Source organism: Alternaria triticimaculans (genome assembly GCF_023758025.1).
Source record: "Alternaria triticimaculans strain BMP 0046 chromosome Unknown scaffold_2, whole genome shotgun sequence".
Taxonomy (NCBI): domain Eukaryota; kingdom Fungi; phylum Ascomycota; class Dothideomycetes; order Pleosporales; family Pleosporaceae; genus Alternaria; species Alternaria triticimaculans.
The window spans coordinates 1,490,284-1,503,117 of NW_026055959.1; the positions used below are offsets into that span (position 1 = coordinate 1,490,284).

Sequence of the window (12,834 nt, forward strand, 5' to 3'; positions counted from 1 at the left end):
ACGAAGCGTGAGCCGGATGCAGACGCGACACCACGTTCGTTGGGAAACTGTTGATATCGCTCTGCATCCGCCCTACCCAAGTCTTCTGCAGCCTTACGTAGGCTGCGACGACATGTTTCACGCAGTGGCAAAGTGCTCGGCTTGGATGCCCAGTGGGTCTCAGACGTCCATGACTTTTTCGATGGCGCTTGTGCTTGGAGAAAATCGTCAGTGCTTCACAACGTTGTGGAAACCGTGAAGGGTCTTCTTCCGCTGGCGCAAATTCCCCGGCACGCTCCAAGCTCGGGTGCTGGGTGCTGGTGCGCCATCGCAAGCTCTGCTCGATTGGGAAACGGCCCTCCTCAACACCTGCTCTGCCTGTCTCCAGCCCATACAGACACACGTCCATATCAGTCAAGACGCGCGCCCACCATCGCGACGTCGATAGCATGCAACAGCCTACGAATCAACGTGCGTTTGCTCACCTCGGCTCCCGGAATCTGTTGCGTCACACCCGCTGCCCTCTCCGTGTCGTCTCATTCTCATGCCACAAGGTCAACGGTCGTCCCAACGTCCTAACGGGTAGGGCTGAAGGCAAACTGCTGGCGTGCGCTCAAGCTATGACGAGCCATTCTTGCAAAAGCTGGTTGCGGCACCCTGGCTGCGTAGCCCTCGTTGACCCTTGCCAAGGCGCAGTCGGTGGCAGAACTTGCGCTGCGTTTCGTTGATGGGATGACTGCTCCTTCATTGATGTCTACATCCTACCACGCCAGCACAGTACATGTTTTGCTATGTAGCCGTGTGTGCCCATGTTCTATCATCAGCAACGGAAACACGATCAGCCAAAGACCAACTACTGAAACTTACAAAAGCTAGAGAGTACCGAGAGCGTACTCACCTTCTCTACACAGGTAGGTACATAGACCTACACGCGACATTGTACATAGTTGCTGGAGATGTGGGAAGGCTGTGAGGGAATCAAGGTAGTTCTGCGCAGTCTCTCTTGGTCTCAGCGAGGCTCCGATCACCGGCTGCTGCCAACCAGAACACCAAGTCGCCCAGCATGGACGCGCTCAGCACCGCTGCATCGGTAACCGGCGAACAGGATCTTCTGACAGCAATCGGACTCAGATCTAGATGCACATTCCTCCAGTACAGTGTGGGAGGCCTCTCCTGCAATATCTCCCATCCTCTATCGTCGGAGTGGTCCGCCCGCCAAGTGGACACATTCGCCCAACAGCCAATCACCGTTTTCCTACCTATCAGTACAGGCGATCGTTTTAGCACATACGCGGGTGTCGCCCCTCTGCCACTGCGAAATGCGCGCCGTAGCGACGAATCTGCCGTGGAGAAGGGTAATTATTCGCGGCGGCTCACGACTATCTTCGGCCAGCTCCAATCTTTGGCGGTCCGTGAGTGGCCTTGGATTCGGGGCTAGGACGTTGTGGAGGAACAATTGTGTATCGTTAAGGTTGGTGCAGGAGATAATACTCCTTCTCCACATGTTCTATATAGATGAGCAAGTAGCTCGTTGGGTTCACGCCGTCACTCTACTGCACAGCGACTAACGTTCCTACTCGAACTAAGGTTCGCCATCTTCACGTCACTTCCCCGCATATCGAACTCCAAGACTACCATCCGAGCATTTCGAGAGCCTGTCATCGGTAGCGCGCTACACTGCACGCGACAGCCCTTAGTCGACCAAGAGGCACGTCTGATCCTGCGACTGGCCGTACAACTGGGTATCTTCAGCCACCTCGCCAATCTTATCAGGATCTTCCTTATCGGAGGTTGAACGGCCGAATACAAAGATCCGGCTCAATCTCGACATCTCTGCTTCTGTTCGGACACGCATCTGGATTGCAGAGTCTCTAAGCAGCCATGGCAGACAGGATCGGTCCCGACCATACGCCAAAGCGAAGCTTTGGAGAGCAAGCAAGACGCGCCATGAAGGCCTTTACAACCAAGTATGATCTTTTGTCACAATCAAAATCTCATCTAACATACTCAACAGAGATGGTCTGGTTGGTACTTATGACTACGCCTTTCTGTTCCGACCAAACCTGCCATTCATGAAGAAGGAGCGAAGAGCTGCACCCTTCTTCGGTCTCCATGACCGTATGCCAGTGCTACTAGCTCTTCTCCTCGGATTTCAACACGCACTCGCCATGTTAGCAGGTGTCATAACACCGCCCATCATCCTTTCAAACGCCGCAAATCTCAGTTCGGAAGAGCAACGCTACCTCGTCTCCACCTCGCTCGTAGTTTGCGGAATCCTGTCCTCGATTCAGATCACGCGCTTCCATATCTGGAAAACCCCGTACTACATCGGAACCGGCCTGATCTCTGTCGTCGGAACTTCTTTTGCGACTATTCCCGTGGCGACCGGTGCCCTCAGCCAGATGTACGCGACCGGATTTTGCCCGACTGCTGCGGATGGCACAAGACTCCCTTGCCCGGACGGCTACGGAGCTATCCTCGGTACGTGCGCTGTATGCGCTTTGCTCGAAATCGGCATGTCCTTCACCAGTCCGCGTATCCTTAAAAAGGTCTTCCCGCCCCTGGTCACCGGTCCAACTGTACTGCTCATTGGCGTTCATCTCATCGAAACTGGACTTCAAAACTGGGCTGGTGGCTCGGGTGATTGCCAATCTCGTCCCGAAACTGGACTATTTCAGCTGTGCCCCAACATCAATGCACCGCGTCCTCTTCCCTGGGGTAGCGCTGAGTTCATCGGTCTCGGTTTCAGTGTCTTCATCACCATCATCATCTGCGAGCGTTTTGGCGCGCCTATCATGAAGTCTACCGCTGTCGTCGTTGGACTCCTGGTCGGATGCATCATCGCAGGCGCAACAGGCTACTTTGACAAGTCCACCATCGATGCCGCACCGGCTGTATCCTTTATCTGGGTCCACACATTCAAGCTCTCTGTATACGGACCAATAGTGCTCCCTCTGTTAGCAGTCTACATGGTCGTCGCTATGGAGGCCATTGGTGATATCACCGCTACCTGCGATGTTTCGCGCCTTGAAGTCGACGGCGAGATGTTCGATTCCCGAATTCAAGGTGGTGTCCTCGCAGATGGCTTGAACGGCATGATTGCAGCTCTGTGCACCATCACTCCCATGTCCACCTTCGCCCAGAATAACGGTAAGACCCCGATGTACGAACTGCATGTGAGACAAGTACTGACTTCGTACCCCTCTCTTTAGGTGTCATTGCTCTGACGCGCTGTGCGAACCGAAAGGCCGGCTACGCTTGCTGCTTCTGGCTCATTATCATGGGCATCTTCGCCAAGTTTGCGGCGGCCCTTGTTGCCATTCCCTCAGCAGTTCTCGGTGGAATGACAACCTTCCTCTTCAGCGCCGTCGCTGTTAGCGGTATCAGAATCATCAGCACGATGTCTTTCACTCGCCGCAACCGTTTTATCCTCACTGCAGGATTCACCCTGGGCTTTGGCGCTACCATGGTCCCAGACTGGTTTGATCACGTCTTCACTTACGATGGACCGAACCACGCACTTCAGGGCTTCTACAACGCTATCATCCTAATCCTCGAGACAGGTTTCGCTGTTGTTGCTTTCATCAACGTCGTACTTAACCTTGTCCTACCAGAGGAGATTGAGGACGAAGAGACACCGGAGTTGACTGCGAATGAAGTCGACGAGCCAGCGGACAAGGAAGAGTGGGCCAGGGTCAAGAAGGGAGCCACTGATGTTGAGGGACGACCAAGTTCGGATATTGAGCCTAGCAAGGCTGCTTGAGCGCAGTTTGATGCATGGTTTTGAGTTTTACGAAAAGCGAATTTCACACTGGATGAATGTCTCGGCGTTATAGTCTTCTTATATTTTACATTACGAAGTCACTTCTTCCTTCTCACCAATTGCCACCCTTGTGCTGCAGCCCAAGATGGTAGTAGTCATCTTACGACACCGATATGCACCACAAAACCACTGCCCTCTCTCAATCCCTCACCCAGCATCCTATCAGGCACCTGCCAGACGTGAAAATACCGATGGAAACTTTTCAACCAAGTTTCAAAGACCTCGGGACTGCGCAGCTGCTGCGCAATAAGACAAAGTGTTGGTTCATCCTTGTCATTCTTCAACCTACATATTGCAGCACATGTCGTATTGAGCGGCTCGATCAGAGCTTCATTGTAGACACAATCGCACGATAAGATCATGTCCACGGGGTTGAGACGAGAAGTTGCATCCGTCTCCCAATCTAGTTGCAGTGTTGTGATGCGATCGCCACCACCTCCTTCTTCTCCCTTCATCTGACCCTGCTGTTTCTTACTTCCTCTCCCACTCTTTCTTTTTGCCGGTATGACGGTATCGAGGTTCTCGGCGATATTCTGCCGTAGCAGTTTAAGCACATAGTCCTGATCGGTGGCTGTGTAGCTTGCGACTAGGGGACCTAAGCAGAGTGCGACGATACCGGATACGCCTGCGCCGAGCTCGAGGATGCTGGAGCTGGGTGTGAGAAGAGAGGATGTGAAGAGGAAATTTGTGGGGGAGGCGATCCATGTTGCGAACAACGGGGTGACTTTCCACACTACTGTTTAGGCGTTAGTTGGCGGGAGCGGAGCGGAGTATGGCATGTAGAGCGTGATAGTGCTCATTGCAATGAATTTGGTCGGCTATCTACTAGTCCTGTATGGCCAACCCAGGCCACTATAGCTGAGATGCTATTGTAGGAGCCCGCATGAGAGGTCAAATTCAACTGAAATGGGGAACGTAGGGGGCAACGCGCGACCCCGGAGAAAATTATGGCAAACACAGAACTACTTACCGGCACCGGTCGTCCCTTCTTTACGACTGGAAGTCAGCAGACCTCTTGAGTGGTGAATGACCAGATCATGGCCCGCCACGCTGAGATCTAGAGTTGCCGCCGGCTCATCGATGAAACCAAGAGACCGAGCAGGAATATCTTGCGAAAAGACAACGAAGGCTTCTGCGTGATTTGATGAGTAACCTATCGATGATGACTTGTTTGCAGTCTTGCGACATGTTCCACATTGGGCGTACGTGAGAGCGAATCGCAACGACACAGCAATATGTTGAGCCGAGGACCAGCATGAGGGTGTGATTCGATGAGTACATTCGTGTACTCCAGGGCGTTTTACACACCTTCTTCAGGGTCCAGGATGGGCCCCGTTGCCAGAATCTCTGTGAGACTCCGCATCTTGGCAACGCTCAGGCGACAGCGGCCTGCGATTATCCGCTCGATCCTTGCACCTGCGTTAAGGTTGGCAACGGAGCGAAAGCGTCAAAAGGAGACAGCTGCGCGTCTTGGAAGAGTCTCCGGATTCCTTGGCCAGCTGCAGGCCGACTCAACTGCGTCTCACGACGGCGTGAGGTCGAGCAGGTTTCCAACGCGAAGAATACGTCGACAGGACACGACGGCGGGAGGCTGAGACGACCTGGCAGACCTTGCGATGTGTGCTGCGCTGTCGATCTTCAGTCGCATCTCGTTCGACAGAAAAGAAGTGGAGCAGCGGCTGGCCCCAGGTGCCCAGAGCTTGCGGTGGCTGAGTGAGGTCATCAAGAAGCTCGGCCACCCCAGCCAGGTCGTCGATTTAGCGACCGGGAAAGCATAACAAGCGCATAAGCTCCCAACACACCAACCTCATCACATCCGCCGTTCCCCGCTGGCGACGACACACTCTCCATATACCCTCTCGCTGCTTTTTGCACTTTTTGTGATACCCTTTGCCCTATACCCCTACACATACCCACCCCCATCACACACGGTCGTCACTCTGGACAGCGCCCACCCCAGAGCCGCCAAGATGCCGCAAGACCTCAAGAAGCTGATGCCCCAGGCCAAGAACCACCGGGCGGGGCCCTACACGTGCGAAGCTGCGAATGCAGAGAAGATCGAGGGCGAGACGGTGCCGCGTCGTAACCTGGCCGCGAAAGACGGTCTGGTACTGAAGCCCCACGACAACGTAGAGACATTGTACGACGTGCTGCGACACGCAGCCGCCAAGTACGGCAATGCAAAGGCAGTCGGTGCGCGTCGCATCGTCAACATACATGAGGAGACCAAGAAGGTCAAGAAGATGGTCGATGGCAAGGAGCAGGAAGTCGACAAGAAGTGGCAGTACTTCGAGCTCAGCCCGTACAAGTACAAGAGCTTCGTCGAGTTTGAGAAGATGGCGCTCGCAGTAGGCTCGGGTTTGAAGTCGCTGGGCTTCAACCCGCAAGACAGACTGCACCTGTTCGCCGCCACGAGCATGCAATGGCTGGCGTCCGCACACGGTAAGCAGTCGCGTGTATCCGTACAAGAACCAGTAACTCATCATGCTTGCAGGTGCCATCTCCCAATCCATGGCCATTGTTACCGCATACGACACGCTGGGAGAAGAGGGTCTCAGGCATTCCATGCTTCAGACCAACGCAAAGGTCATGTTCACCGACCCTGAGCTGCTACCCAAGCTCGTCAACCCAATGAAGGAGGCCAAGGACGTCCAGGTCGTCGTATACTGCACCAAGAACGACCCCAAGCAGAAGGACATTGATACCCTTACCCAGGCGCACCCGCACTTGAAGGTTATGAGCTTCGACGAGCTGGTCAAGTTGGGCGAGGAGAGCCCTGCGGAGCCTATCCCGCCCAAGGCCGACGATCTGGCCTGCATCATGTACACGTCTGGATCTACAGGCACCCCCAAGGGAGTCATGATCAAGCACCGCAACGTCATCGCTGCTAGTAAGTCTCCTGCTGCGAACATCTAAACGAAGTACTGACCTCTTTCAGTTGCTGGTGTCGATGTTATTGTAGGCAAGTACCTCGGACCGGGCGACGTTCTCATCACCTACCTCCCCGCCGCGCATATCCTCGAGTTCGTATTCGAGAACGCCGTGCTCTACTGGGGTGGTACCATGGGCTACGGAACCATCAGGACGCTCTCGGACCAGTCCGTGCGCAACTGCGCTGGTGATATCCGTGAGCTGAAGCCAACCGTCATGGTCGGTGTACCGCAGGTGTGGGAGACCATCAAGAAGGGCATCGTCAACAAGGTTGAGGCGGGAGGCGCTGTCAAGAGCAACATGTTCTGGGGAGCGTTCGCCGCTAAGGGCTTCCTCCTTGGTTCTGGACTGCCAGGTAGTGGTATTCTCGATGCCATTGTCTTCAACAAGGTCAAGGAAGCCACCGGAGGTAGACTTCGAATCTGCTTGAACGGTGGTGGACCCATCTCAAAGGAGACGCAGCGCTTCATCTCCATTGCCATTACACCCATGATCAGCGGATACGGTCTGACCGAAACCTGCGCCATGGGTGCGCTTATGGACCCCTTGGCCTGGAACGAGCACGCCCTCGGTGAGATGCCTGCTTCAATCGAGATGAAGCTTGTCGACTTCGCGGATGCCGGCTACTTCTCCACCAACAACCCGCCTCAGGGAGAAATCTGGATCCGTGGCGGTGGTGTAGTAGACGGTTACCTGGACATGCCCGAGGAGACCAAGGAGGCCTTCACCGACGACGGATGGTTCAAGACTGGTGACGTTGGAGAGTTCAACGCCAACGGTGAAGTCCGCATCATTGACCGCAAGAAGAACTTGGTTAAGACACTTGCTGGAGAGTACATTGCGCTCGAGAAGCTCGAGTCTGTCTACCGCTCCGCACCCATTGTCGCAAACATCTGCGTCTACGCTGCAGAAGATCGCCAGAAGCCTGTCGCGATCATCGTGCCCACCGAACCGCAACTAAAGAAGATTGCCGCCGCAGAGGGTGTCCAGGGTGACCACCTCGAGGAACTTGTTCACGACAAGAAGATCAATTCTGCAGTGCTCAAGCAATTGCAGCAGGCTGGCCAAAAGGGTGGTCTGGCTGGATTCGAGATGATTGAGGGTGTTGTGCTAGCAGACGAGGAGTGGACACCACAGAACGTAAGTACCTATGTAACATGGAAGAAAGTCTACAGAGTGCTGACATTACAACAGGGCCTCACCACTGCCGCACAGAAGCTCAACCGCAAGGGTATCTTGAAGCAGTACCAGAAGGAAGTTGACCAGGCCTACGGCAAGTCTTCTTAAAGACGTCTTGTCAGAAGCAAAAAGTTGAAGGATACTTCGCGTGATCCTTGAACAACATGCTTGGCATCGTTGCAATTTTCCTATGACTATATGAATTGAGTTGGCGGAATATCCTCTTAGTATGGAGAAAGCGATGTAGTTATATCCTTGTTGCTATAGCACGGCGCAGGGGTCTTCAGTTAAATGCTTATTCTGTGTGAATCTTGATCCCCGAAATTTGTCTCTACATATATTGATAGATCGCGAAAAAGGTATTCCCTTGCGCAATTAGACATTGCGTCGATGTGCAGTGGAGCTCGACGAAAGCACCCACTTCCATGCTGCTCCGCAGCGTCTCACGTGGTTGAGATCCGAGTTGACTCGTTATGTGGTTCAGAAGACAGGTCCACCAAGCGGATAGCTTACTGCTTCTTAGCGTCCCTCTCGGCCTTTCGCAGGGCACGCTTCCGGATGCTCTCGTGCATGCCCCTGTTCACCTTGACAACAGTATCCGAGCGCTCACCCAAGAAGCGCGAAAGGAACCAGTGCATGAGTCCGTGGCTCCAGTACGGTGTGCTCGTGAAAGCTACGCCTTGTGCACCTCCACTCCTTCCAATCTTGCTTAGTGTAGCGTTTACGAATTGCTTGGGGTTCGGAACGAGTGCAGACGTCTTGCGGATCTTGGACATGGCCGTGGTGACGAGGTGAGACTGGACACATTGGACGTATACGCCGTGGGGCTCGAGTTCGGAAGCCAGCGCGGTGGACCATTGTTGTAGGAAAGCCTTGCTGCCGGAGTAGGTCGCGAGAAGGGGTGTAGGGAAGAAGCCGCCAAAGGAAGCCATGGTGAGGACGAGTCCACGCTTGCGAGACACCATGCCGGGGGTGACGAGCTGTGTGACACGAAGAGTAGCCATGCAGTTGATCATGATGATGTCGTTCATCTCCTGCTTGGGTGTCTCGATGAATGGTACTGGGATGCTGTGGCTCAAGCCAACATTGTTGACTAGTATGCTGACGTCGAGACCGTCAATGAGCTTCTTCATATTGTTGTAGTCGGCATCTTTGTTCTGCGCGAAGTCCATAGCCAGCGTCTTGACGGCGATCTTAGGGCCATACTTGGACGTGATGTCGGCGGAGAGGGAGTCGAGCTTCGATTGCGTACGCGAGACGAGGATGAGGTTGTAACCCTTGGCTGCGAGGGAGAGGGCGAACTCTTTGCCAATGCCGTCAGAGGCACCAGTTATGAGAGCCCAGGTGCCGCGGGGTCCGAATGTGCTGAGCTGGTGGGGGTTAGAAACATCCGAGAGGGTCAGGAATGTTTGGAGGGGCATACAGATTTACCTGGCAGCACAAACAAGCTGAGAAGAACTCGAATGGTGCTAATGACAGGTGCTGCGAAAGATGCAACGCCTACGAGCAGGAAGCCATAGACAGCAGCCTGCACGAACGAGTTGCTTGCGTCGATGTGAACACCGAATGGCTCGAGTATGCCTGCCATGGAGAGCAAATATGGGAGGGGCCAGAAAGTGGGTTGGTAAAGCTAAGGAGCAGTTGCAAGCGGCTGCAACATTGAAGTTCGTACACTCCGTTAGCCCTCGCGACAATCTCGCGGCTTCGCTCTGGGCCCTGCCGAGGCTGGGCCACTAGGGTCGCGCTAGCCCTCGGCACCGGAGGAACCTTTCTCCACACAAGCGATCGAATATTGCGATCCTAGAGCAACACCGAAAGCTCGACAATACCACCCGACCCGCAACCATGGCGACCGAACTCACGTACGTTGTGCGATACTGCGAATACTCTCGACACATACTGATTGCGAAATAGTGTCCAGTCGGAGCGCGCTTTCCAGAAGCAGGTACTACACGCCCATTTCGCGAGCCCCCAGCACGTCCGATACTAATGCGATGCGATAGCCTCACATCTTCCTCAACCACAAGGTCGGCGGACCCCGCAAGAACACCCGCGCCAGGAGATGGTACAAGGACGTTGGTCTGGGCTTCCGTACGCCCAAGACCGCCATTGAGGGTACCTACATCGACAAGAAGTGCCCATTCACCGGCATGGTCTCCATCCGTGGCCGTATCCTTACCGGAACTGTCATGTCCACCAAGATGCACCGTACGTGTTAGCCCAATTCTCGGAGCGCGTACACCAGGCCGCAACAGGAATATCAGAAAGAAATGGGCAGCAAGAACTAACGAATTACAGGCACCTTGATCATCCGCCGTGAATACCTTCACTTCATCCCCAAGTACTCCCGTTACGAGAAGCGCCACAAGAACCTCGCCGCACACGTCTCCCCCGCTTTCCGTGTCGAGCCCGGTGACCAGGTCGTCGTTGGCCAGTGCAGGCCCCTCTCCAAGACCGTCCGCTTCAACGTCCTCCGTGTCCTCCCCCGAAAGGGAAAGGCTGCTAAGCAGTTCAACAAGTTCTAAGTGCATAGAAAAAGGATGGTGTAACGGTTCATGATCAGCAACGGAAAGAAACTTGGTTGAGGCGGAGTGTGACGGCTTTCGATATAGTCGTCAAAATTCGGCATCAAGGATTGAGGTATCGGAGTCCCATGGGCCATGTATGTTTCTTCAGCTACGATCAATGAAAGTCCTCGAGTGGTCAAACAAGCCCCGAGGCGGGTCAAAAGTCCATTGCTGTTCATGCTGCAGCGTGATGGATCTTGGTACATGTGTTTGCATTGGGAGCCCTGGCGATTAGTGTCTGCATAACATCACGTCTTCCTGTACTATGACATGTCCCTGGTTCAAGTTGTGAGAAGAGACACCGAATGAACACGTCTTTGTACACATTAACATTACATCACTACCTCCATTTCGATACCCAATACTCCCCAGCCCCCCCCCACGCTAGGCCTTGACGTAGAAATCCCACTGCATCCACATCCAGATCAAACTTGAAGTTGCGACTATCACCGGTCCAGCCAATGGTTTGCCCCATCTTGTAGTTCCATACACAAACCATTCACTCATGAAGTGTCCCCAGGCTATAGCATAAGTCCACAAAGCCAATTGATAGAAGCTCGGATTGTTGATGTTGTATGCCGCGTAAAGTCGAACCATGCCCGTCAAGAAAGTCCATGTTCCGAATGTGCGCGACGAGAGAGCGGTTACGTGTTTCGGCGTGGTAGGGGGCGGATCAATTGCTGTAGGGTTGTAGACGCGCGAAGTGAAGGAGAGCGTGGCGTAGCATTGGAGGCTGTTGCCGACGGAGACTATGGCGACCTGCGGGAATTATGAGTTTATGCTACGATGACAGACTGCATGGAAATGACAGTCGCAAGCCCGGAGAACAGGACATACAAAGAGAAGCCATTTGGGCAGTAGCCCTTCCGCTTGAGGGAGATAGGATTGTAGCGCATCCATAATGGCGAGCAATTGGTTGATTGGTCAGTGAGTAGAGTCGTCGACGCGTGCGCACGTCGAGTGTTGTATTTGGCAAATGTTCGGCCTTCTGTAGAACCAACGGCATCTAAGGGTCTTGGCCTGTGCTCGTGGCGGAAATATGCCTGGAATCATACCTCTGCCCATGGCATAGACCTATTACAACAGCATAACAGGAAACGCAGCTTATATCTTTAGCGTCTGATTGTAACTGACATTTTTGGTGCAAGGGCGATGATCGTAGACGTGATGATGAGGTGGTTGTTCCTAAGAGGCTAACCAAAGGTGTACGACGTGCCTCCCATGTTAGGTCAGCTGTGTGACAGTAGCTGAATACAACGAGGTCATCAGAAGCAGTAACGACGCGAGATAAGACCATGCACTGCAAAGTCATTCAACTTTCTCTCCAAAAGACAAGGGTGCCCGACACCAGATGGCACTGTGACTGAGTGAGATATGTTATCGATAAGGCACCTTGAGAAAATGGCGCTGTTGATCATTCAACATGTTTCATCTCAGACCACAATGTCTATTGTCAATGACTACATTTCTCATGCATGTTCAACTTGCTGCAGCTGACCATGCGCATCTCGTTACAAAGCGGTCCGAACGACAATGACGTTGAAGATGACGCGAGCCACCCTCTTACTGGAGCCGCTGACAGGGACGAAGAAGCACATCTGTTGACAAGAGAAGAGATGGACTTCGAAGACAACGCGTTGCCTGCGCGTAGTGGCCGACGTACTTTCCTTCGCTTCTTGCGCGGTCCAGAGCCACCTCGCATCCAGTCCATTCAGCCAGTCTTCCCAGCCATCCAAGCGTATCCGGCCCAATGGACGGAAGCACACGGGTTCAATAAACCCATCTGGCTCTTTGCTGTGCTACTGCTATGGCTTGTTATATTTGTGTGGTTTCTCACTGAACAACTACCGCTCCGCGATGGGGATGGCAATAGCGTGATCAACCTCGATTGCGTAGACACGCTCTGGAAACGAAAGAACGAATGCGGAATCGATGGGATCGATTGCCGCCCTTTCAGCAACCATTCATTCGCCTTCCGGTGTCCAGCGAAGTGCGGCGACGTGCAGATCTTGAATCCGCACATTGTTGGACCTCTCGAAGTAAACTACCGACCGCTTGTCATCGGTACGGGATTTTACCGTGGAGACAGTTTCATCTGCGGATCCGCGATCCATGCTGGCATTGTGGATGGCCGGAAAGGTGGTAAGGAACTGCCCGTAGGAACTGTGTGTAAGACATACTGACATGTTATCTTCATTCTTGTAGGCTCTGGTCGAATCACTCTCGTTGGTGAGCATGACAGTTTCGCCAGTACTAAGCGACACGGCATCGAATCCTTGCCTTTCGATTCGTACTTTCCGCTTGCTTTTTCCGTGGGCTATGACGATAGCTTCCACTCCGCTTCCGACCCTCGGT

At 53.7% G+C, this 12,834-nt stretch overlaps 6 protein-coding genes across 6 annotated transcripts; 4 read left to right on the plus strand and 2 right to left on the minus strand.

Moving 5' to 3' along the window:
* Positions 1-1,860: 1,860 nt before the first annotated feature.
* On the plus strand, positions 1,861-3,742 carry J4E78_002161 (uncharacterized protein; the record flags this gene model as incomplete). The annotated part of the gene is made up of 3 exons (XM_049362809.1): positions 1,861-1,946; positions 1,994-3,129; positions 3,192-3,742. The coding sequence occupies 3 exons, from the start codon at positions 1,861-1,863 to the stop codon at positions 3,740-3,742; spliced, it is 1,773 nt and encodes a 590-aa protein (XP_049225401.1).
* A 2,030-nt stretch (positions 3,743-5,772) lies between these two features.
* On the plus strand, positions 5,773-8,020 carry J4E78_002162 (uncharacterized protein; the record flags this gene model as incomplete). The annotated part of the gene is made up of 4 exons (XM_049362810.1): positions 5,773-6,244; positions 6,297-6,692; positions 6,741-7,873; positions 7,928-8,020. The coding sequence occupies 4 exons, from the start codon at positions 5,773-5,775 to the stop codon at positions 8,018-8,020; spliced, it is 2,094 nt and encodes a 697-aa protein (XP_049225402.1).
* A 401-nt stretch (positions 8,021-8,421) lies between these two features.
* On the minus strand, positions 8,422-9,500 carry J4E78_002163 (uncharacterized protein; the record flags this gene model as incomplete). Its single annotated transcript, XM_049362811.1, has 2 exons — positions 8,422-9,282; positions 9,336-9,500. The coding sequence occupies 2 exons, from the start codon at positions 9,498-9,500 to the stop codon at positions 8,422-8,424; spliced, it is 1,026 nt and encodes a 341-aa protein (XP_049225403.1).
* A 257-nt stretch (positions 9,501-9,757) lies between these two features.
* On the plus strand, positions 9,758-10,437 carry RPS11A (ribosomal 40S subunit protein S11A; the record flags this gene model as incomplete). The annotated part of the gene is made up of 4 exons (XM_049362812.1): positions 9,758-9,774; positions 9,827-9,857; positions 9,916-10,120; positions 10,211-10,437. The coding sequence occupies 4 exons, from the start codon at positions 9,758-9,760 to the stop codon at positions 10,435-10,437; spliced, it is 480 nt and encodes a 159-aa protein (XP_049225404.1).
* Positions 10,438-10,863: 426 nt separating this feature from the next.
* J4E78_002165 (uncharacterized protein) lies at positions 10,864-11,379 on the minus strand (the record flags this gene model as incomplete). The annotated part of the gene is made up of 2 exons (XM_049362813.1): positions 10,864-11,238; positions 11,317-11,379. 2 exons carry the CDS (start codon positions 11,377-11,379, stop codon positions 10,864-10,866), a joined length of 438 nt encoding a protein of 145 aa, XP_049225405.1.
* A 599-nt stretch (positions 11,380-11,978) lies between these two features.
* Positions 11,979-12,662, plus strand: J4E78_002166 (uncharacterized protein; the record flags this gene model as incomplete). The annotated part of the gene is made up of 1 exon (XM_049362814.1): positions 11,979-12,662. The coding sequence occupies one exon, from the start codon at positions 11,979-11,981 to the stop codon at positions 12,660-12,662; it is 684 nt and encodes a 227-aa protein (XP_049225406.1).
* Positions 12,663-12,834: the final 172 nt, after the last annotated feature.